The sequence below is a fragment of the Mustela lutreola genome, chromosome 1, assembly GCF_030435805.1.
Source record: "Mustela lutreola isolate mMusLut2 chromosome 1, mMusLut2.pri, whole genome shotgun sequence".
NCBI classification, from domain to species: Eukaryota; Metazoa; Chordata; class Mammalia; order Carnivora; family Mustelidae; genus Mustela; species Mustela lutreola.
The window spans coordinates 281,323,721-281,345,851 of NC_081290.1; the positions used below are offsets into that span (position 1 = coordinate 281,323,721).

General features: G+C 47.5%; 2 protein-coding genes across 3 annotated transcripts; one reads left to right on the forward strand and one right to left on the reverse strand.

The window, feature by feature from the left end:
* Positions 1 to 1,244: 1,244 nt before the first annotated feature.
* Positions 1,245 to 11,658, reverse strand: HNRNPUL2 (heterogeneous nuclear ribonucleoprotein U like 2). The gene is made up of 14 exons (XM_059144797.1): positions 10,816 to 11,658; positions 8,764 to 8,899; positions 8,389 to 8,465; positions 8,050 to 8,189; positions 7,654 to 7,744; positions 7,445 to 7,557; positions 6,770 to 7,033; positions 6,462 to 6,584; positions 5,930 to 6,058; positions 5,109 to 5,277; positions 3,445 to 3,645; positions 2,341 to 2,414; positions 1,978 to 2,085; positions 1,245 to 1,863 (listed from the first exon to the last, which is right to left on the reverse strand). The coding sequence occupies exons 1-14, from the start codon at positions 11,354 to 11,356 to the stop codon at positions 1,783 to 1,785; spliced, it is 2,247 nt and encodes a 748-aa protein (XP_059000780.1). The 5' UTR covers positions 11,357 to 11,658; the 3' UTR covers positions 1,245 to 1,782.
* Positions 11,659 to 12,694: 1,036 nt separating this feature from the next.
* On the forward strand, positions 12,695 to 20,874 carry TTC9C (tetratricopeptide repeat domain 9C). 2 transcript variants are annotated; one of them, XM_059144816.1, is made up of 4 exons: positions 13,193 to 13,329; positions 14,811 to 14,985; positions 18,060 to 18,242; positions 20,398 to 20,874. In XM_059144816.1, exons 3-4 carry the CDS (start codon positions 18,074 to 18,076, stop codon positions 20,490 to 20,492), a joined length of 264 nt encoding a protein of 87 aa, XP_059000799.1. In that variant the 5' UTR covers positions 13,193 to 13,329; positions 14,811 to 14,985; positions 18,060 to 18,073; the 3' UTR covers positions 20,493 to 20,874. The 2 variants fall into 2 exon arrangements, with proteins under 2 accessions (XP_059000790.1, XP_059000799.1); XM_059144807.1 differs by lacking the exon at positions 14,811 to 14,985 and having other exon boundaries at positions 12,695 to 13,329.
* Positions 20,875 to 22,131: the final 1,257 nt, after the last annotated feature.

Sequence of the window (22,131 nt, forward strand, 5' to 3'; positions counted from 1 at the left end):
GGATGTCGTGAGGAGCAAGCCGGCTCCTTCCTACCAGCACCCCCTTGCCAGCCTCGGGGGGCAGAAAGATGTATGGGACGGGGGTGACTGGAGGACCAGGGCGGGGCCTGCATGCCTAGAGAAGGGCTGCACGGAGGGAGTGATGGCAGAGGGAGAGGAAGATCAGATCTCAGCACAAAATTTTTACCCGAGGACTGCCCAGGTGAGGAAACGGAAGCGGAGCCTCAGGGTAGGCATGGGGTCCAAGCCGGTCCCCCCGCCACCGCCCCGACGGGCTAGTGCTGCAGGACACGGTGTTTGCGGAGTAAGCTCTTGGCTGACACAACGCGGGGCAGGAAGAGGACTTACAACTGAAGCGGAGGACGGAAGGAGCATTCCCACACCCCCGGATTCCTGAGCCCAGCCACCGGAAGCTGTTCGTCAAGAACCGGGAGGGTGTCGGTAAAGTTACAAACAAAAAACTATCCCAACTCAAGTCTCCTGGCTAGAGGCCTCTCTGGGGACGCGCAGGGACAGCGCCCCTGGAGGAATCCGGTTTCCAGAAGTCGGGAGGGGGCGGCTCCCTTCTCAAGCACACGGTACACACGCGCTCACATTCTCGGCCTCCCCCCCACTTTGGCAGCCCCCACTGAGCTGCCCCCACCCCCCACCCCCCTCCTATCCACTCTCTACCTGTGTATCAAAAAACCCAGCAGGGCCTGTGCCCCCCACACTGTATAAAAGAGTTGCTATTCTCAGCACCTGGGCCCGGGAGCCCACACCACAGGATTCGCCTATGTACATATCCCGCTGCGGCATCAGGAATCCTGCTTCGTTTCTGTGTGAGCTGAAACCCTGAGAAACGCTCCTTCTCTCGCACTACGAGAGGCCAGGTACCCTAACAGAGATGATTTCAGAGACTTCCCGCCTGTCTCGAGCTTGGAAGACAGAGAGCAGAGACTGGCAAAATCACAATCTTCCGGCTGAGGGCGGCAACGCCATTCTCCCCCGAAGGTTCTGCGGAAATTCACTGCCGGGTGCGCGGAGCGTGCAGGCTATTCCGCTCTGCGATCGTGAGCCTCGTGAGCCGTCCCGGGCCGCCTCGGCCTGGGAATCCTACGTAACAGAACCACCCAACTGGCAGTCTCCGCGCCTCCGCCAAACGGCAGGAGGCCCGGGAAAGTGGAGACAGGGACACTTTGGCCTCCCAGCCCACCAGACCAGATATCCCGAGAGGGAAAGGTCGGTAAAGAAAATACAAACGGTTAGTTGGTGCAAGTGATTGATAAGAGCCAATCGTTTATTTTCACTGCCCCAGTCACAAGCTCTCCCTCTGTCCCCACTCCTGCCTGCTCCGGAGAGGGCGCGCTCCCATGCGTGCCCACCCTCTCCGCACCTCCTCAACACTCCCCCTTCCTCGGCTGCCAGTCCAGCTGCCTTAGAATGTCAGAAGGGTGACATTTTCAGTTCTTTTCCTGTCCGAACTGCAGGATACAGGACAGGCAGCCCTAAGTGCTGCTTTCTGCGCAAATGTTTTTTGATTACAAATATCTAACTAGGTTTGAAATGTTTTATAGAATAAGACAATATTCTTTTCAACAAACTTTTAAAAAAAATGTACAGTTTTGTTGTTTCCACCTCCCCCCTCCCCTGCCCCTGCTTGCGCACCCTCCCCCCCACCGCCCCTCCCCGGCAGCTCAGCCCCACCCGAACAGCCCCTGTTTTCCTTGGTTGTGTTTTGGGGGGTGCCTGGCACCCCTAGAGATTCAGCTTCACGGCTGACAGGCGAGAATGACAGGGGCTTCACCGATACCCTTGGTAACCGTAGTAGTTCCTGTAGTATCGGTCTCTGTCCTGGGGGTGGTGGTAGTAGTAATTCTGCCACTAGAAGAGAGGGGAAACCCCGTCACTGGGCGCCACAGCTGGCGGAGGACGGAGAGGCATGCCGTTCATTCCTCTAGTCCTGCCACCCCCCTCGCTCTCCCCGAAGATACTCACATCCCGACTGTACTGTCTGTAATAGTCTCTGTATCTGTTGTACTCATAATCTCGCCCGTAGAACCGATCATAGTCTCCCCTGTATCGATCGTAGAAGTTACGGTAACCCTGAGAAAGGAGGAGCGGACATTTACGGGTGGTCGGCATCACGGTCCGCTGCCATCCCATTTGAAACGAGACACACGTCAGAGCTTGATATGATCAACAGGCTTAAGCTTCCCAGAATAAATTCTTCCAGAGGAACACAGTAAATGGGCAAAACCCTAAGCCCTGAGGAAACAGCCCAAACCGCTCTGCTCCCCCAAGCCAATAGGAATGGCCATCACGACCCAGAGGGAGGAGCAGAAGGAGAGCTGCACTCACCCCTCTGTTTCCAGACTGCCCCCAGTACTGCTGCCCGTAGGCCCGGTTGTCGTAGCCTCGGCGCTGCCCGCCCACTGGAAGAGAAACGGAGAGTGCGCTCAGACAGCTGGCATGGGGTCCTGGCTCCACGTCTGAGTGGAAATCAAAAAGTCGGAGCCAAAGGCAATTCTGGGGGAGTAGGAAGCCTACTTCTGTCAGGCTTACACAATGGTAATTAAAACACCAGCCAGGAGCTTTTTCAAGAGTCTGAAGGGGGAGGGCAGAGGAATAGAGACACAAGGAAACCAAGCCACCTTGCTTTAGGAGCTCCCCAATTCCTGCAAAACATCTCAGATGGCAAAAGGATAGACGGCAGAGTTAGGAAGAGGAATAAAATCTGCCATTCATAGGATCGCAGACTTTCAGTCTGGGAAGGGACCCCAGCTATCCTATAACCCAGACCTGTTATTCCACGCCAATGACACAAAGTCTAACTAGTAAGCTCGTCTGGGGTAGGAAGCTGGTATGCCCACTGCCTAGCACACAGCAGACACTCAAAAATTTTGTTGACTTATACACACACACACAAACAAACATTATTAAAGGGCAGTGAACGCACAGTACGGGGCTCACTGACAAGACATTCAGGAGGAAAATTAATTCTATCACTAGCCTAACTTACTTCATAACCCTCCCAGATTACCGAATAATGCATTCACTTTCTGTCTACACAGCTGCGTTGATCCAACAGATAAAGCAGCGAGAAACTTTAGGCTGAAAATCCCGTCTCACTGCACTCCTCCTGGAGCTCTACTGCAACAGTGAGCAGGAAGCAGGCGGGGCACTCGGAAGTAAAACTGAAAATGGGACAGAGAAGCTCAAACACTGTTTTTCAAGGAAAAAACATTTCTGTTGCAAAAGAACTATCTCTCGCTGAACGGAGGATTGTGGGAAAAGCCTAAGATGATGGGGGGTGGAGGACACAGGAAGAATGAGCTCCATAAAGAAGGTACTTCCTTAACACCTACAACTTGACCTGGGGTCCTTGCCTCCACCATGGCTCCCTCTGTGCGCAGCGATGCCGCCGCACCAAGGCAGGGAGGCTGGCAGGTCCCCGGGACTCACCGTAGCCTTGGCCGCGGCTTCGGTTCTGCCGGTTGCGCTTGTTTCGGTTGTTTCGGCGGTTTGTCCGCTTCTCAGAGGGGGGCAGCAGCTTCCTGGCCTCCTCCTTGTACTTAGTGACAATGGGCTGAGCTTCCTCCTTCTCCAGCTCGCCGTATGTCACCTCATCCATATAGTCGCATTTCTCAGGCAGAGAGAAGTTGGCTGTAAGAGGAAGAGAGAAGCTCGAGGTCTGAACAGTGCGTACATGCGCAAGATCTCACCTTAAGAAGCCCACTAGAGGAGGCGCGGGATCTTCTAAGCCTCGTCTACCCATGCCCACAAAGGTGCTGGGTTCATCCCTACTCGCATTTAACTGAATGATGCACTTGCCCTACTGGAAGTTTTTCCCTAAATTTTATCAGCCCCAGGCCAGAGGCTACCTGCGAAGTCTATTTACAAGTTCTCCAGTGATCCATAATAAATTAACAGTGAATTGGGTTCCAGTCTCTTATCAGGACAGAGGCAGGTAGCCAGAGGCTAAAAATACCTGAGAAAGCTTTGGTGTTGCTAAGATGCTGAAAAATCCACTCTTAAGAGCGACTCCGGGAGAAGCTGACCGAAACCAAAATGCACTTACGCATCTAGATGAGCCCAGGAAACAAGGGTACAAGGGAGTTCAATTACCACCTGTGCGCGATGGGCCAGCACACGGGGCCGAGTCGCAGCAGAATTCGGCTCAATGGGGGATCCCCTGATTCTCAGAGAAATCCAGTGACCTCTCTGAAATGAATTCTTCCAAGTGTCTGAGTATCAGGTATGTACTGGCAAAGCTCATTCTGAGTGAACTCAGAGCGTCCGGCTCTTAGGTGTGTCATCAGCTCCCGGGTCTGGGCATTACCACAATTCAAAGAGCCAGCAGCCAATACGACAGGAGGGATGCCAGAAGATGAAGGCAGCCAACGGGGGGGAAAAAATCACTCTCAAGAGAACGACTGGAAGTGGGATCAGTCAAGATGGAGATGATGCTCTAAGGTTCTGTACTGCATTAAAAATTACAGGCACATACCAAAAACCAAAACAAAAAAACAATCCTAATGTGACACTAGAAAGCAAGGTATACCAATGAGACTGTTCACACCAAACACCATAGTTTCGTTTGAACCGAAATAACCACCCCCCCAGAACATAAATTCAATGAAGGCAAAGCCTTGTTTAACTGGCTATTTACTCTCTATGCCTAGGATAGTACTAACAAACAGTAAACACCCCTGAAGCTTTTACTATATGAGTAACTGACTCAGCAAAGCCTCTGCTCTGAGTGGTGGTCTATCACTACCTCCCTTTTTGTATCCTCTCTGCAATGATTCAAGGAGTTACTGCCTCTCTCCAGTCATTTCCGCGTTCATCCATCTACAAGTGCTCATACCCACTCATTTACTCTCCAGATTCACACACACACACACACACACACCCTTTGTTAAAGTAAGCTCTCTGCCCAACCTGAGCTTGAACTCGTGACAAAGAGATCAAGAGTTACATGCTCTACCTTCTGAGCCAGCCCGGCACCCCCAGATTTACTCTTTAAATGTGGAGAAGTACTCCAGATGCTAAGAGGTGCTAAGAGGCCCTGAAAAGGTGTGCACTGACCAAGGACAGGCTCCCTAACTTGTATCATGTTAGCCCACCTTTCATCTCCAGCATGATAGACTCAGGCACATCATCTCCCTCCACTTCCTTCCTCAACTCCAGCCTCTTCTTCCAATCTTCCTCATTAGGAACAACCACCACCACTTTCCGAGAGAAAGTCTTGAACAGCAACAGCTTCCGCCGTTGGCCAGAGTTGTACACATTACACTAGGGACAGGAAGGATAACAGGTTTTAGGAATAAAAATGACCACTCATATGCAACCGAAACACTTACGGAGAATCTTTTCGAAGGGAAGCAAGAGATGAGGGGTCGTACAGACACAATTTCCCCTAAATGCTTCAAATTCTACCTAACAGATATTATCCTGTTTTGCACACCAGAAAAATTGAGACTCAGAGAACAAGACTTGTCTGAAGTCATAAACCTAGTAAGTGGTGGAGCCAGGAATCCAAACAAGCTCTCCCCATTACCTCTATTATGTGTGTATAGTCTGGGTCCCTACTCTCTGGTAAAAACACTCATAGAAGGCATCTCTGAGTTTAAAAAACATCATGGCCACAATATAACCGCTCGGTCATAATCAGGTAACCTGGTTCTGATCGTGAATTCAGTCTCCCTCTACATATGCACCCCACTTGGGACTGCAGGCCATTCTATCAGATAAGTTTTCATCTTTGGACCTTCTGTAAAATTAGCTTTCTTTCTTTCGTTCGTTTTTTTAAGTAGCCTCTACACTCAATGTGGAGCTCGAATACACAACCCCAAGATCAAGGGCTGCACTTCCCACTGACTCAGCCAGCCAGGTGCCCCGGTTTTCTGTTTTTGTCCCCCCCCCCGCCCCAATGTCTGAAAAATACCTGATCAAGAATGAAGTTCCTCTTTGTCCGGGAAGCAATCTGGACCAGCTTACTAAGGCACTGGGAGGCTTGCTGAACTAAAAGGTCTCTGCTTTTGGGGTCCATCTCTGGCTCCTCGAGCCCCTTCATCTGGTGAGTTCGAGGGGAAGTGAAGAGAAAAACAAGAAGTTATGCAGCAAGTTAAAACCCAGGAGTCACAGGTAAAGGCCATCTCTCTAAATGCCACCAAAGCTATCACAGCAGTTCACTGCTACTCCTCAATGCTGTGAATGTATGTTGTCCATTTTCTAAGAGTCACTTCCAGTCTTGATATGGATATAGGCCAGATTTCACCTGCTTTCAGAAATCTGACAACACAGCCAACGGAGGAAAAAAAAAAACTACTTTAAATATATATTGAGAATTCATTTCTCTATTTGTGGGATCCTGTTCGCAGACACTTAACAGACCCAACTCCATCAGAAAAAGGTTATAGGCCTTTCCTGGGGCCTCCAAAGCAAATACCAAGACTATCCTCCCCCAGGCAACTCACCCTCATTTGATTGAGCACAGTCTCAGCTCCCAGGACATTGTATCTTTTCTCGAGGTTTTCTTTTGCGTATTTCAGTGCCCACTGGGTCTTTCCAGATCCAGGCAGTCCTACCATCAGAATCACCTATAAGCAAACAGAACCAGGAATACCATGAAAAGTGACGGAGGGTCATGTTTACAAAGCCCGATTTAAGAGCATCATATCTGCCCCAGCTCAGCGGAGCTTTAAGAAGCAGCTTTACGAGAAGCCGTAAAGACCAACTGTTCCAAAGCACAAGTACGAAGGTTTCTGCGCGTTGCCTGGCATACCTCACACTCCTCTATGGTCTTGGGAGGGACAGCGGTGCGCACCCGCTCCTCAACAGGCACAGCATGAATGAACACAAACTCTTCCGGTGGTGGGAAGAAGGGCTCCTCCTTCTGACCAAAGTTTAATTCTACAACACAATTTTTGCAGAGGACATGGGGTAGGAGGGCCCGTTCCGCCAGGGACTCCTTGTTGATCCGGAACGCCACACCTAGGTCTTCTCCGTTCTTGGAAAAAGAAAGTTCTACTTCTTCAGCCTCAAAATTCTACAATAACAACAAACAAGAGCGTTTGTGACTTTACAGGGTTTGAGACTGATTACATCTCACAATATTTTTTAAAAACTCAGACTGCTAAACACAACTAAGCAAACAATGCATCAAATGCACAGAACACAAGACCTGACAGGAAGCAAACTGAAGGGCACTTGGGTAGCTGAGTTGGTTTAGCGTCCGACTCTTAGCTCAGGTCTTTATCTCAGTCATGAGTTCGAGCCCCACAATGAACTCACTGATACATTCCAGACTTTACCTGCTTTCAGAAATCTGAAAATACAGCAAAGGAAGTAGGCTCCTGCCTAGCATGGAGCCTACTTGGAGGGGGGGGGGGGCAAACTGAATCCCGAGTGCCCTCTACCCACTCCTTGCTATGAATCCACAACTTTTAGGAGCACTTACAGCAAAGCAGCCAATGACATCATTCTCCCCGAAAGTCTGGCCAAATTCTTCAAACTGCCCATTCTCTGCCTTGAGTCCTCGTCCATCAAAACCATAAGAGAATTCATCCTCACCTAGAACAGTGAACAAATTAGTTACCTACACCCAAATTTCCTATGGAGTAAGCAACACGGCAGCAAACACAACGATTAAGTTAAAAATAACATTACCAAGCTGTGGATGGGAAAAATCAACAGACCATCCAACTCGAAGGAGAGAAACCTCTGTGCAGCCTTCTTTCATTGGGAGATTCTGGGTTACCTGGTCAAGTCAGAAAAGGAACTCTCAGATACTCTGACCAATGCAGGAGCAAAGTCTGAGTTAGAAAGACAAGACTTCTACATGAACTGAAAACTACTATCATAACTCCACATCAGAATAACAGCTGTCAATGAACCTAAACCAAAGCTAGAGAGATCGATTTCTTGGTTATTGGAGCTAAGGTTATCACTAAAACGTGGGGCCTTTTACTGCATTAATACAATATTGGTGGGCAGGACCTGAATACATAGTAGTTTAATGAATAATTTAATAAATGAATGGTCTTAATGAACTGCATATACTACCTTGGCCTCAAAGCAGACTTTCCCCTTTGTCACGCCATAAGTACTCCTTGCCCCAGACCAAAGGGTGGGGAACTTCTCTGAGAAAAGTGGCTGCCCTCCATAGCGGTCTTTGCTCACTTGAAAATGGAGATCCGAGGTATCTGTTAGAAAGAAGGAAATCTGTTTATTCCAAAGCTCAACACTCAAAAGCCACCAACAGAACAAAAATACACCTAGTTGTCAAGAATGGATACAAAGTCTCCCATTGCTAAGTCTCTTAAAAATTGCAGGCCAGGAAATTTTAATATCCCAAATCACATCTGATTGGTTGAAAACCCCAACCTTCTGCCTTATACATACACGTGTCCAGGTTCACAAGAGTCTGATCCTCCTCCTCATCTTTTGCCTCTTCTTCGGGGGGTGGTGGAGACTTTGAGCTGTGGGTAGAAGAGAAAAGCAAATGGTGTATCCAAACCCCTCTTCTTTGAGGGGTGTCTGTAAAATGTCTGTAAAATGTCAACTATCAGTGAATATAAAATTCCAGGAGACAGCTGCTTTCAACAAATGAGAAAACAACAACAGGAGCTTTCAAGAGCAGATCCGATCTAATACTTATGCCTATAAAAAACCTATTCCATTTTTAATCCACCCCTCTTTCCAAACTCTCCAATCAACATCAGGTATACCAAAATCAGAACAGACACTCCTTTCAATGAAAGGGACTGTTTCCCTCACCGGCTGTGGTAAGCCTCCTCTCGGAATTCATAGTAAGCTCGGCCATGTTCATCCTTCTCATCCCGCTGTCTCTTTACCCCCCGCCGCTCACCATCTGAGCCTGCTGGTTTTGACTTTTCACTATCTTGGTCATCTCCTACAAAAAGGAGGGAAAGAAAATCAGCAGTTTTCATTTTGGAATGTAGATTAAGTTCAGAACCAATAGCAACTAAAGGAGGAGCTGAGAATCCGTCTAATGAGAACAGCCAGGTTATTCCCACTACATCCATAGAATGTTTTATTTCTAAAGATTATCTTCCTGTCACTAGATGGTATTTTGTCTTAGAAAAAAGAAGGGATGGACCTTATGGGCTAATTAGAGTCAAGCAGTAGATAAAAATTGGACAATTTTTGCATTCTAAATTTATCTGCTTAAATCAGGTCAAACTTGCAGATTTTCCCACCAATATGACATCTTTAAAAATCCCCTAAGTCTTTTAAAAAACTTCGTAGGTTAATTTAATTTTGATTCTTGATTATTAGATTTGGAAATAAGCAAGACAGTTAATACACATTTTCCAACACTGTTCCACAGCTTCATGATATAGATGCCTCTGTGAGTGTGTGTACGTGTTTTAAAGAGTTTGCCTTTCTAGCTTAGAATGCACAGCCATTCACAGCTTTTACTTATACACCAGACTCAGGTGCAGATACACAGCTGTATTTTTACCGTGAGTTTTTACTGAAAGTTGCCAAGAGCAAACCATTAAGTCACAAGAGACCCATAAATAATACTGCATCTCTACTGCACGTAATTTGGGGCAGAAAGGTGTTGCCACATATTTAGCAACATTCTCTGCCAGAGGGGGGAAAAATACCTGGAATTTTTCCTTAGACTTTGGTAATTTGCAACACAAAGATATTTAATAATAATTTCTTTAAAGCAGCCCTTTATCTCTCAACCTTTTTTACCTGCTATTTGGGATACATGTTAAGTCAAAGGTTATGTAATGGGATTTTTGTTCCAGGACATAGAACAAACAATCTGCAAGTTGCATGTGACTGTCTTAGAATGGGTTCCAATTATACCATGATTACTAATAGCAGCTTTAAAAAATCTGTTATAAAAACTAAGACAACCCACTTCATAGTAAGACTTGGAAGCAGCTCTAGCTTTCCTACCTACTCTGACAGACAGGTATGGATCAGCTCTCACCATCCAACCAATTCAAAAGAAGAAAGGTCACTAACTCCCTGGGGCGACTCTACACATTCTCTTCTGAGGTTACTCAAATGAAGCCACTAACACCTCAATCTTTTCAATTCAGGAAGTCAGGGACCTAAAATGTATAAGGCTGACCAAGTGTAAGGCAAATCCCCAAATTTGCCCATCCACGGACTCAGTGGGAAGATTAAAATTTAATCATAAGAATTCAGGTAAGATAAAACCTCTACGAGGGGGTTGGTCAGTTCTAAACGCACTAGATTAAGACCTTCGCTTCACTAGTTAACTATTAAACTCCACACCCTCACACCACTGGCTGCTAAAGCAGGAGCAAGGTTAGACTTCCAGATTTACTGTGTGGTTCAAGCTCCAAGCAAAGTGATGGGGCGAACTTTGGCGAACTTGACTTATTGCTTAATATTTTTAAGGCGGAAATATCAATAGTCAGGTAACCCAAAGGCCAAAGCCTCCCAATAGTGCGGTCTGTCCGTGTAATCGCCAATTTCTAAGCGCATTCCCGCTTTTGGAAAAGATAACCAGTACCGCGGGAAGCTGCTCCACAGGTAGCTCACATGCAGTTCGCGTGCAAAATCGCTCACTTCCAATCCAGGAACCAAGTTAGGCAGGAACCTCCCTCCTGCAGAGAGCAGGGCCGCAAGAGGCAGCCAAACCCCCCAGAAAGGTGGGTAGAGAATGAAAACCACCACCTCCCCTGGGGAGTCCCACCAGAAGGCGATAGGAATCTTGCGCTTTCAGGCAAGTGAGAACGGGGAATCGGACCCCGCGGTGCACAGCTGGGTGCTGGGTCGGGGGCAGTTTGGAGACGGGCTCCGCTGCCAGCTCCTCACCCTGTTCCTCTGCGGCCTTGTCACCCGGCGCCTCAGATCCCGGCGTCTCGTCCCCGCTCCGCTCCTCCGGCTCGTCTTCCTCCCCCTTGCCAGTGCCCTGCTCTTCGCCACCATTTACCCCACCTGACCCCGCCGTGGACTCCTCCGCCGGCTTCTCGGAAGCATCAGGCTCGGCCGCGGCCTCCATGGCTGCCGCCTCCGGGGGCTCCGGCGGCGGCTGCGCGGCCTGGCCCGAGACCTGGGCAGGGGGTGGCTCTTCGTCCTCGTCCTCAAGCAGTGCTTCCTCGTCCTCCTCCTCCTCTTCTTCGTCGTCCTCCTCGTCCCCGCCCGGGCCACCGCCCGACGCGGCTACAGGCCGAGGCTCCGCCTTGCAGGCCCCGCCGGGCCCGGCCCCGCCACCGCCGGCCTCGTCCTCGAGCATCTCGGCGTCCAGCGCCTCCTGCAGCCGCTGCGCCAGATCCACCTTGAGGCCGCGCGAGTCCAGGCCCCGCCGCTGCAGCTCCGACCGCAGCTCGGTCACTTTCAGCCGCTTCACCTCCATCGCCGCCGCCTCCTCCGCCTCCCGCCGCCTCCTCCCCTGCGAACCGTCGACCGAGCCCGACCGCGCAGGCGCCGCCGCCGCCCGCCTCCGCCTCACGCGCCAGCACTGAGCCCGCGCGAGCGAGCGCACGCACGTACGCACGCAGGCAGCGAAGGCCGCGCGCAGCCTCCGCTACGTAGTGTTTGTTTCTCCCTACTGCTCCCCTCCCCCCTTCGGCTCACGGAGCCCCAAACAACGCAGCGGGGCACTGCTTCCCTTACAGCCCTACGGTTCCCCTGCCGCGGGCGGGCGCGCCGAGGACGACGGACTTCCCTCCCCTTACCTCCCGCCCCCTCTCACCCCTCGGCCAATCGCCGCCAGCGGTTTCACCGCGCAGCCGCACCGGAGCCGGAGCCGGGGACTGGCTGCGGTTCAAGTGCCTCGTAGCACGGAGGGGTGTGCGCGCCCGCCTTCCCGTACTTCCAGCCGCGGGCTCTGCGCAGCCGCCGGGAAGCTCCTTTCCCACACGCCCCTCCTACCCCGTCACCACCCTTACTCCCGGCTGGTTTCCGATCGCGCTGTCGTCTTAGGGCTTGCTAGTCTTTCTTCCCTACTATCTATACGTGCGGCAGCTTCTTGAGAAGAAAAAAAAAAGCCAGGAGGGAAGCTGTTGCAACTTGAAATCCTACTAGCAATTGTCTTTCTGTTTAGTACACAAAGGGCTTCCCCAAACCAAGGAATATACTGTGACCCCCTGGCCCTCTTCTCAAAATCCTTCAAGTTCTCTACCCAGCAACACACGCTCGGACCTCGTCTGTTAGCTTTCTTATTGGCCAACTTGAATCGATATCTGCAATTCTGATTGGTCGTGCGTGATCATCCGGATTCTTCCAATTGGCGAAGCTGCCGGGAGATTCCCCGCCCCCCCCAGCCCCGGGTTGATCCGCAGGGGCCTGGAGAGGCGGGGTCATTTCTGCGGGATTACTTTTTCGAAGCCGCTTGTGATTGGACGGCGTGGCGCAATGCGCGCTGCCGTTTAGACACCAAACTGTCGGGACTCTGGCCCCGGTACTGTAGGTGCTTCCGCCCGTAAACCGAAGTCGAGGAGGAGACTTCCGTGCCTGGGCGTTTGCAGAGGGCGAGCGGTTGCCCGTGGAGCTTGGGGGACTTGCCACTGAGCTGCTGTGCTGCCGCGTCAGTTTATGCCTGTGGTTTGGGTGCACGGAACGCATTCAGCTCGGTTCCCAGCTTCTGACGCAGATAGAAACAAATACTTGTGGAATACGTGCAAATAAAGAGCCAGGGTGGCGGCCAGCCCTGTAGCCCTCTTTCTGCAGTTGTCCCCGCCTATTCCCTTTCACTTCCGGGTCAGGGAGGTGTGTCCAAAAGCAAGGAGGAAGCAAAATCCGCCGGCATTCCCACGCCTGCCACAGTTCCTTGGGACGGCCTCTGATTTTCCGGGAGGGCCTGTCCACCCCTCTGTCTCTTTAAGAAATCACTTAGTCTCTGGCTTTACTCTTCCCACATCCTTTGCCTGATTACTCCTGTACGTCTAGAGATCGAAAAATACTGCAGAGTAGAGAGGAAGGGGCTGTAGAAGAAACAAGCGAAACTCATTCCTTGGGGGGCGCCCTGGAGAAGGGTCATTTCCTGCCTTCTCAGACCGGCTACCTCAATTAGTTATTCGCTCCTGTCTTCAGAGCTTCAGTTGCTCTTTCACTTCCCGATTCCGCAAGAGCTCTGGGGAGGCAGAGTTATGGAGAAACGCCTGCAGGAGGCTCAGCTGTACAAGGAGAAAGGGAACCAGCGTTACCGAGAAGGGAAGTACCGAGATGCTGTAAGTAGGTACCATCGAGCTCTGCTTCAGCTGCGGGGTCTGGATCCAAATCTGCCCTCCCCGATACCCAATCTAGGACATCAGGGCCCGGCCCTCACACCTGAGCAGGAGAACATACTGCAGACCACGCAGACAGACTGCTACAACAATCTAGCTGGTAAGAACAGGGCTGAAGGGCGGGTACAGTATCAGGCAGGCACGTGAAAGTCTGTGAACATTGGGAAAAACACAGACGTGCTCTTCTGTCATGTAATTATTCTGCCATGAATTGAAATGTATTTCCAATCTCTAGGGCTCCCTGCTTCTCAAACTTCACCTGGAGAGTTTAACTGAGCCCCACCCCCCCAGATTCCAATTGAGGTGTAATGTGAGGTGGGAGGAGGGTCTACCAATTTGTGTTTCTAACAGATTCCTAGGGGATGTGGTTAGATTTAGGGAATTTTGCACGTTCTGGAAAAAACACTGAACTTATGTTTATGGCATTGTTTCTTTAATATGTAAAATATAGGAAGAAGCCACTTGCTTTAGCCTGTGGTGTCAGTCATTATTAGATGTTTTGGACTTTTCCACGTTTTCCTTCTTCCTATAAATCAGCTCTTGGGGGCGCCTGGGTGGCTCAGGCTGTTAAGCATCTGCCTTCACCTCAGGGTTTTGCTTTGTTTTGTTTTGTCTTTTGTTTTAAAATTTTATTTATTTATTTGACAGAGATCACAAGTAGGCAGAAAGGCAGGCAGAGAGAGAGGAGAGGAAGCAGGCTCCCTGCTGAGCAGAGAGCCCGACCCTGGGATCTTGACCCAAGCCACTGAGCCACCCAGACGCCCCTCACCTCAGGTCTTGATCCCAGGGGCCTAACTGGGATTCTGCTCAGCTGGAGTGTGCTTCTCTCTCTGCCTCTCCCCCGCACTCATTCTCTTTCTCTCAAATAAATAAAATCTTTTTTTTTTTAAGATTTTATTTATTTATTTGACAGAGAGAGATCACAAGCAGGCAGAGGCAGGCAGAGAGAGAGGAGGAAGCAGGCTCCCCGCTGAGCAGAGAGCCCCGATTCGGGACTCAATCCCAGGACCCTGAGACCATGACCTGAGCGGAAGGCAGCGGCTTAACCCACTGAGCCACCCAGGCGCCCCTCAAATAAATAAAATCTTTCCCCCCAAAAATCAGCGGGTCACCTGGGTGGCTCAGTTGGTTGGACATGTGCCTTCGGCTCAGGTTGTGACCCTCGGTCTTGGGATCAAGTCTTGAGTTGGGCTCTCTCTGCTCGGCGGGGTATCTGTTTCTCCCTCTCCCTTTGCTTATGTGCTCTCTCTCTCATTCGCTCTCTCTCTCTCTCTGAATATTTAAAAAAAAAAAAAATCAGCTCTGGGATAACTAGTGTCAACCATCTCCATATGGCCTTGGATGAAGAAACAGATGGGAGAGTTAGTATCACTAAGATTAATCTGTGAAAAGAAAGTAAACTTCTCAGGTCTGTTCTGTGGCAGGCAACATAATCATAGTGCTAATGAAATTATTTTGAAATATATTGAAGCATTCTAATGGTCCCAGCCGAGGCCATATAAATTATTAGGATTAATTTTTATATTTAATGACTGGGTTTTTTTTTAATTTTTTTTAAGATTTAACTTATTTATTTGACAGGTAGAGAATACAAGTAGGCAGAGCAACAAGCAGAGGAAGAGGGAGAAGCAGATTCCCCGCTGAGCAGGGAGCCCAATGTGGGGCTCGATCCCAGGACCCTGAGATCATGACCTGAGCCAAAGGCAGCCGCTTAACCGACTGAGCCACCCAGTGCCCCCATGACTGTTATTTAAAGGTGATTTTGTTCACTACAATAGTTTTCACTTATGATTTGATGAAAATCTAGCTTTGTTACCAGTGTGTGTCTAGAGCAATTCTTAGACTCAAATGCCAATAATAGTAATTATAGTAGCTAATGTTTCAAGTCATTCAATTCAACATTTCTTTGGTAGCAAGGATATGGGAGGATAATGAGACAGATGAAAAGAGCTGCTCTGGGGCACCTGGGTGACTCAGTGGGTGAAGCCGCTGCCTTCGGCTCAGGTCATGATCTTGAGATCCTGGGATCGAGTCCCGCATCGGGTTCTCTGCTCACCGGGGAGCCTGCTTCCCTCTCTCTCTCTCTCTGCCTGCCTCTGTGCCTACTTGTGATCTCTGCCTGTCAAGTAAATAAATAAATAAATAAAATCTTTAAAAAAAGAAAAAGCTGCTTTCGTGGAACATATATTCAAATAAGGAGGTAACGTACTTAATATATGAAGTGATGGTAAGTGCTGGGAAAAGGAATAAAGCAGAGAATGGGGACAGTGAGTGCCACAGGCATGGGAACATTACTTTTCTTAAAGAGAGTGATCAGCCAATATTTTCACTGTCCATGGACCCAAAGGCAAAGACTGTGTAGCTTCGTCATCCATAGAGCTTCTGCTTGGAGGTGCTTGGGGAATGCTCTGTAAAGACTTACTCAGTTCACCATTTCTGCTCATTGAATGCCTGTCACCCCAGTTTATTTACAATATTTCTCATCTTCATAAAAATTCTGCCAGGTACTTATGATTATCCCCATTTTGCAGGTAAGGAAATGAGATCGTGTCGCTGCGGAAAATCCTCCATTGGTATCTCATTACACTTAGGAAAAAACCCAAACTCTGACCCTCACCTGTAGGGCCAGACATGGTCCAGCTCCTCTGTGCACTGAACTTGCAAAGCATATTTATTTCTACCTTCTAGTTTTTTTTTTTTTAAAGATTTTATTTATTTATTTGACAGAGAGAGATCACAAGTAGGCAGAGAGGCAGGCAGAGAGAGAGAGAGGAGGAAGCCGACTCCCTGCTGAGCAGAGAGCCCGATGCGGGACTCGATCCCAGGACCCTGAGATCATGACCTGAGCCGAAGGCAGCGGCTTAATCCACTGAGCCACCCAGGCGCCCTCTACCCTCTAGTTTTGTAGGATTTCTTCTCTCTCTAGGTTAGCATGCCCTGTCCCTGTGATCCTGGTCATTCAGATCCTAGTTCAAAAGTCACTTTCTTCAAGAGGCCTGGTGTAATCAAGCATCACTCTGACTTCATTCACTCTATCGTAGCACAGTTCTGTTTTCCTGAAAATGCTTCTAAAAATTCATTTGTTTATTGTATTTTCTTCCTGCTCGGGGGCTAGGATGCAAGTATTGTTTACTCATCAAGATGTCTGTCTCGTTCCTCTTCCTGCTGCTCCTAGCTCTGTCTAACATATGCATAACCGGTTGTCCAATAATGAATGAAGCTATACATTGATGGATTAGTCAAGTATAAGCCATATGACCACTTGGTGGGGGTATTGTAGAAGGGATGCAGATGTAAGCCTGGGCCTTTTACTGTCCTCAGAAGCCCTGATTCTCCTTTCTTCTCAGCACCATGATTAAATAATACTGTGTTTAATTCCTATGGTAATGAAATAGGGAACACATTTCCCTTCTTAATTATAGAAAGGCTGAACATTGGCTCACAAACAGATTTGTATTTCGAAGACTCCTTATATATACCAAGGTAATAGTGAAGTAATATATTATCAAGAAAGATGGTTTGGGGGTCATCTGGGTGGCTCAGTAGGTTAAGCCTCTGCCTTTGGCTTGGGTCGTGATCTCAGGGTCCTGGGATCGAGCCCCACATCGGGCTCTCTGTTCAGCAGGGAACCTGCTTCCCCTTCTCTCTGCCTGCCTCTCCTCAGACTTATGACCTGTCTCTCTCTCTCTCTCTGTCAAATAAATAAATACAATCTTAAAAAAAAGAGAGAGAGAGATAAAAAACAACAAAAAAGAAAATATACTTAAAAAAAAAAAGAGAGAGAGAGAAAGAAAGATGGTTTAGGAATCAGAGAGACCTTGGTTCAAACTTTATATTCCACCTGGAAGCTGTGGGATCTTAGGCAAGTTATTTTTATCTCTCCAAGCCTTGATTTCTTTGTCCATTACATGGAGATAGTAACACTGACCAATTTCGTAGAGTGGTTGAGAAGATTAAACGAGATAATCTTTGTTTTTGTTTTTAAAGGTTATGTTTATTTGTTAGGGTGAGCGGGATAGAGAGGGGTAGGCAAAGGAAGAAACAGGCTTCCCCACTGAGCAGGGAGCCTGATGTGGGGCTTGATCCCAGGACCTTGGGAGCATGACCTGAGCCGAAGGCAGAGGCTTTAACCCACTGAGCCACCCAGGCACCCCTGGGATAATGTTCTTATGGAGCACAAAGCATAGTGCTTGCTATTTCCTCACACAATTGATGGCAACCTTTGTTTATAAAGCTGCAGTATGGCGGCACCTGGGTGGGTCAGTCGTTAAGCGTCTGACTTTGGCTATGGTCATGATCCCAGGGTCCTGCGATGGAGCCCCGAGTCAGGCTCCCTGCTCAGTGGGAAGCTTGCTTCTCCCTCTCTCCTCCTGCCTGTGTTCCCTCTCTCATAGTGTCTATCAGATAAATAAATAAAATCTTTATTAAAATAAAAATAAAAAAATTAAAAAGATGCAGTACAATAATTGTTATGAAATGAAGGTTCGAGACAGAGAGACTGGGTAGAAGCGAAACAATGAAGAAGAATTTTAAATACCTTTCGAAGTATGTTCCTACCAGTTTTAGAACTGGGCTTAACCCAGCACTGGGGACATTGTAAGCATTTGGTAGCTATTAAAGTCACTTATAAGGTATGTAAAGCTTCTGTTTGCTGTTGCAACCCCAGTGTTGCGAGAAGACTGTTTGACACCTGATAGACACTTAGATGCTTTAGATGAGTGAATACTGTTGGTATTGTCCTCCCGTGCTGCCTCCCATTGGCCCGTGGAACTAAGTGGAGTAAGCCCCACCTCCCTCTTCTGTCTTTCTTCCTTTCCTTTGGCCTGTTAGCCTGTCTCCTTCAGATGGAGCCAGTGAACTATGAACGAGTGAAAGAATACAGTCAGAAAGTCCTGGAACGACAACCTGATAATGCCAAGGCCTTGTATCGGGCTGGAGTAGCCTTCTTCCATCTGCAGGACTACGACCAGGCTCAGCAGTACCTCCTGGCTGCTGTCAACAGGCAGCCAAAAGGTGAGAGAAGGGGATGAGGTGGTGAGAACAGATAAGATTGCACTGCGGAGGTGGTCTCTGCTGGGGAGCAGGGAGTATTTGATTTTACTTTTTCAGTTTATTCAATGTTTTTGCCTAGGCAGTAACACATTCACGTAGTTCAAACTTCAAAAAGTAGAAAGAGGTGCTTGGTAAACTGGCCTGCCTTCTATCCTTGCATTCTTGCCTGCAGGGGAAAGCAGTATTGTTTACCCTCTAGAAGTATTTCTGCTTTAGTAGGCTTATCTAGAATGTCCCCGCCTTCCCCCAAAGAGATTTTAAATAAGCATTGTCTTTCAAGTTTCAGTTCCGAGGTTGTAAATAAAATAGGATCTAGATTCCAGGGAATGGGCCTGATGAGCCTCATTTCTGCCAGCCCCGCGCTGGGTCTGGCCTTTGCTTTAAAAGCTGCCACTTTATCCTTTAGCTCAGCAAGGCCCAGGTATGACCTAGAAAAAGGGCAGGCCTGCTGAGAGAGAATTTGAGACTTGGTTCTTTGTTTCTGAAGCAAGGATATTGTGAAGTGGGTTATAGACTCCTGTGCTGGTGGTTCCGCTCTAAAAATTGTCTCCCGTTTTGCATTCTGGCTTAGAGCAGCTAGGAGATGTTAGAAGCAGAGGGTCCCCAAACATAACAATGTAGCAAAAACTGCCTGAATTAATAGGGATGGGGTGGAGGGTCGCCTGGCTGGCTCAGTCAGTAGAGCCTGTAACTCTTGATCTTGGGGTTGTAAATTCGAGCACCGCGTTCGGTGTAGAGATTACTTAAAAATGAAATCTAAGTATAAAATATAATAATCATAGAACAGGGCGCCTGGGTGGCTCAGTGGGTTAAGCCGCTGCCTTCGGCTCAGGTCATGATCTCAGGGTCCTGGGATCAAGGCCCGCATCAGGCTCTCTGCTCAGCAGAGGGCCTGCTTCCCTTCCTCTCTCTCTGCCTGCCTCTCTGCCAACTTGTGATCTCTCTCTGTCAAATAAATAAATAAAATCTTTAAAAAAAAAAAAAAATCATAGAACAAATGAATGGGAAAGCTAGTGTGAATAAAGACCTAAAACATGACGCATTTGTTCGTGTTTCATACCTTCAAGTACGGAAGTGAACTGCCAACCATGTATAAGCGTTTTCAGAGTCTCTGTAGTTGGGACAACAGCTCTTTTTTCAAACTCTTTTCCTTTATCAAATTAACAACCAGCCAGCCCTGATTGTACAGAAATTTTTCTTCCTGTACGGAAATTTTTTAAAAAATTCGCAGTGGTATTAATGAATGAGCTTTACTATTAAAAGGAATAGTTATAATATATTCAGATCTTAGATTTTTAAAAACAGAAGTATGGGGGGGTGGCAGCGGAGTAGGGGGACCCTAGGCTCACCTCATCCCACAAATCCAACTAGATAATCATCAAATCATCCTAAATACCCCAGAGATCGACCTGAAGACTGGCAGAACAAATCCCACGACTACAGGTAGAGAAGAAGCCTCAACGAAGAAGGGTTAAAGTATCCGCTAAAGTCTGATACCCATCATTATGTGTGTTTCTTCACAGGAAGGTTCCTGGGCTCTAGAGAGTAAAAATACTGTGCATACTTTGTAAATCGGAACAAACTTATTCTCCCAGAGAATATGTTTATTCTGCTACTTACACACATACACACACACACGCCCCCCCCCCCCCAAAAATTGTTCTGGTATAATACTAAGTAAACCCAAATGATTCTTTCCAGTTTCAGAAATCTGGCCCTCCTCAAACCTACCTTCTATAGTAAGTCCTTTGAAAGACTTGGAATCTTGATTTGAAGTAACAATGCTGGTTTATATCATTCATTCAGGATGTCATTTGGGGTTTTCTCTGACCTGTTTCTGTAAAATAACCTTATCCCAAAAGTGGGGGTCAAATGCTAGCTTGCAGAAGTCAGTAACAGTAACTTGGTATTTTCTCTAAGTATTTATAATCAGTATGTTTTGCTCTGAACATTTTAAAGGGCCCATTTATGAATTTCGGCCATGGCTAAAAAGAAAATACCTGATTCTATAGAAAAAGTTGTAAACAAACAAACGAAGTGTGTGAACAATCCTTTCCTGCCCCAAAGTGTGATTGTGTTCTAACTGCCTCTAACTGCCTTCTTTCCCTGTCCTAAGATGCCAATGTCCGACGGTACCTCCAGCTAACACAGTCGGAACTCAGTAGCTACCATCAGAAGGAGAGACAGCTCTACCTGGGCATGTTTGGTTAACAAAGAAGAAAGATGCTCCTCCACTTGAACTTGAAAGTTAAAGACCCATCCAGGGGAAACCTGAGCCTCAGCAAGAGAAATTAACCCCATACCTCTCTGACCCAGGTGGATTTCTGTTTTGTTTCGAGCCCTGCACAAACTCCTTGGCACTTACGCAGTCTGGTTTTCTTTTGTTGTTGTGTTGTGCTCTGTTTCTCAGGTCTGTCCATCTGTATTTGTATACCTTTCCATACATGATTCTTGCGGATATTGCCTTGAGAGTACAGTCACCTATAGGTGTGATTAATCCTCTCTGTGGCACAGATTTTAATGGTAGATGTTGTTAACATGTATTCATGTACAGAGGAGAAAGCTAGTAAAGTATGAAAGAATGACAAAAGAATTTTTTTCTCTGTTTCTCAGATGCCCAGTGCCAAAGTCACACAGACCGCAAACTGGGAAACATATTTTTGTGTGAAAACAATTATAGGGACGCCTGGGTGGCTCAGTTGGTTGGGCAGCTGCCTTTGGCTCAGGTCATGATCCCAGCGTCCTGGGATCGAGTCCCATGTCGGGCTCCTTGCTCGGCAGGGAGCCTGCTTCTCCCTCTGCCATTGCCTGCCATTCTGTCTGCCTGTGCTTGCTCTCTCCCCCCCTCTCTCTCTGATAAATAAATAAAATCTTTAAAAAAAAAAAAAAAAAAAAAAAAAAAAAAAAAAAGAAAACAATTATAAATTGGACCCACATGACTTAAAATGGAAAGATTTGAAATTAACCATTTTGATTAAACCAATTCCTTTTTCTTAATATTCCATGTACATTCAGATTCTTTGTCCCCCCCGTGAAAGTATTTGGTTTCTATTTTTTCTGGTAATAATTTCTAGCCCCTGCTATTTATTGTTCATACTCAGAACATTCATACAATATACTTATTTATTTTTTTTTTATTAAACTCTTCTATCTTAAGACCTTGAATCAGGCATTTAAGTATTTAACAGTTCTTTAGCCGTTGTGCCAAAAAAAAAAAAAAAACCCAAATAAACATTTTAATTTTTAATGGTGCATATGTATAGTATGTTCCTTTCTCTAAGGAAAAGAAAATAGGAAAAATAGATTGCCATGTTGTCTTGAAACAATACCATGAAAGCAGGATAAAAAATTAAATCTTTTCTTCATGTGTCACCTCGTATTTAGCAAGAGCTCAGTTCCTTACAGAGGAGGGAAATAAGGAAGGGTTCTCCTTCCCTAGTGCTGAAGCACCCCATAGAACTTTCTAGAAGCTTTGTCAGTGCAGGCTGCAGATCTGGTGTGGTCATCTCAATAGGGGGCTCCCTCAACCACAAGCTCCTTTGTCATTCTGTGTACTTGTTGGGAATAATGTCCACAATATTTTGAGTGCATGTAGCACTGCCTTGACCTTCATGAGTGGAGGTAGTAAGCATGCGTCACTAGGCATCACCTAACAGATTCCAGAAAGAACAACCAAAAAACCCCCAAACCCTTAGTCTTGCTAAGTACGCGTGAATTCTTCTCCCTTCATCAATAATGTCCCTCCACCCCCAAAGGGTCAGGCTTCTCTTTGTGTCTCCCCCTACCCTTAAATAACAGAACTTAGAATAAAAAGGTTTTCTACCAAATAATCTTGTAAGTCCAAGGACAG

What these genes read in the sequence shown, in the direction of transcription:
- HNRNPUL2 (XM_059144797.1), bottom strand. Translation starts at nt 11,356, where the DNA reads ATGGAGGTGAAGCGGCTGAAAGTGACCGAGCTGCGGTCGGAGCTGCAG. An exon ending in AAGTCTGCTTTGAGGCCAAG is followed by an intron (nt 7,745 to 8,049) that starts GTAGTATATGCA and finishes TGACTTGACCAG; the next exon opens with GTAACCCAGAATCTCCCAAT. An exon ending in ATGTCATTGGCTGCTTTGCT is followed by an intron (nt 7,034 to 7,444) that starts GTAAGTGCTCCT and finishes TTGTTATTGTAG; the next exon opens with AATTTTGAGGCTGAAGAAGT.
- TTC9C (XM_059144807.1), top strand. Translation starts at nt 13,092, where the DNA reads ATGGAGAAACGCCTGCAGGAGGCTCAGCTGTACAAGGAGAAAGGGAAC. An exon ending in CTGCTACAACAATCTAGCTG is followed by an intron (nt 13,330 to 18,059) that starts GTAAGAACAGGG and finishes TTGGCCTGTTAG; the next exon opens with CCTGTCTCCTTCAGATGGAG. An exon ending in TGTCAACAGGCAGCCAAAAG is followed by an intron (nt 18,243 to 20,397) that starts GTGAGAGAAGGG and finishes CCCTGTCCTAAG; the next exon opens with ATGCCAATGTCCGACGGTAC.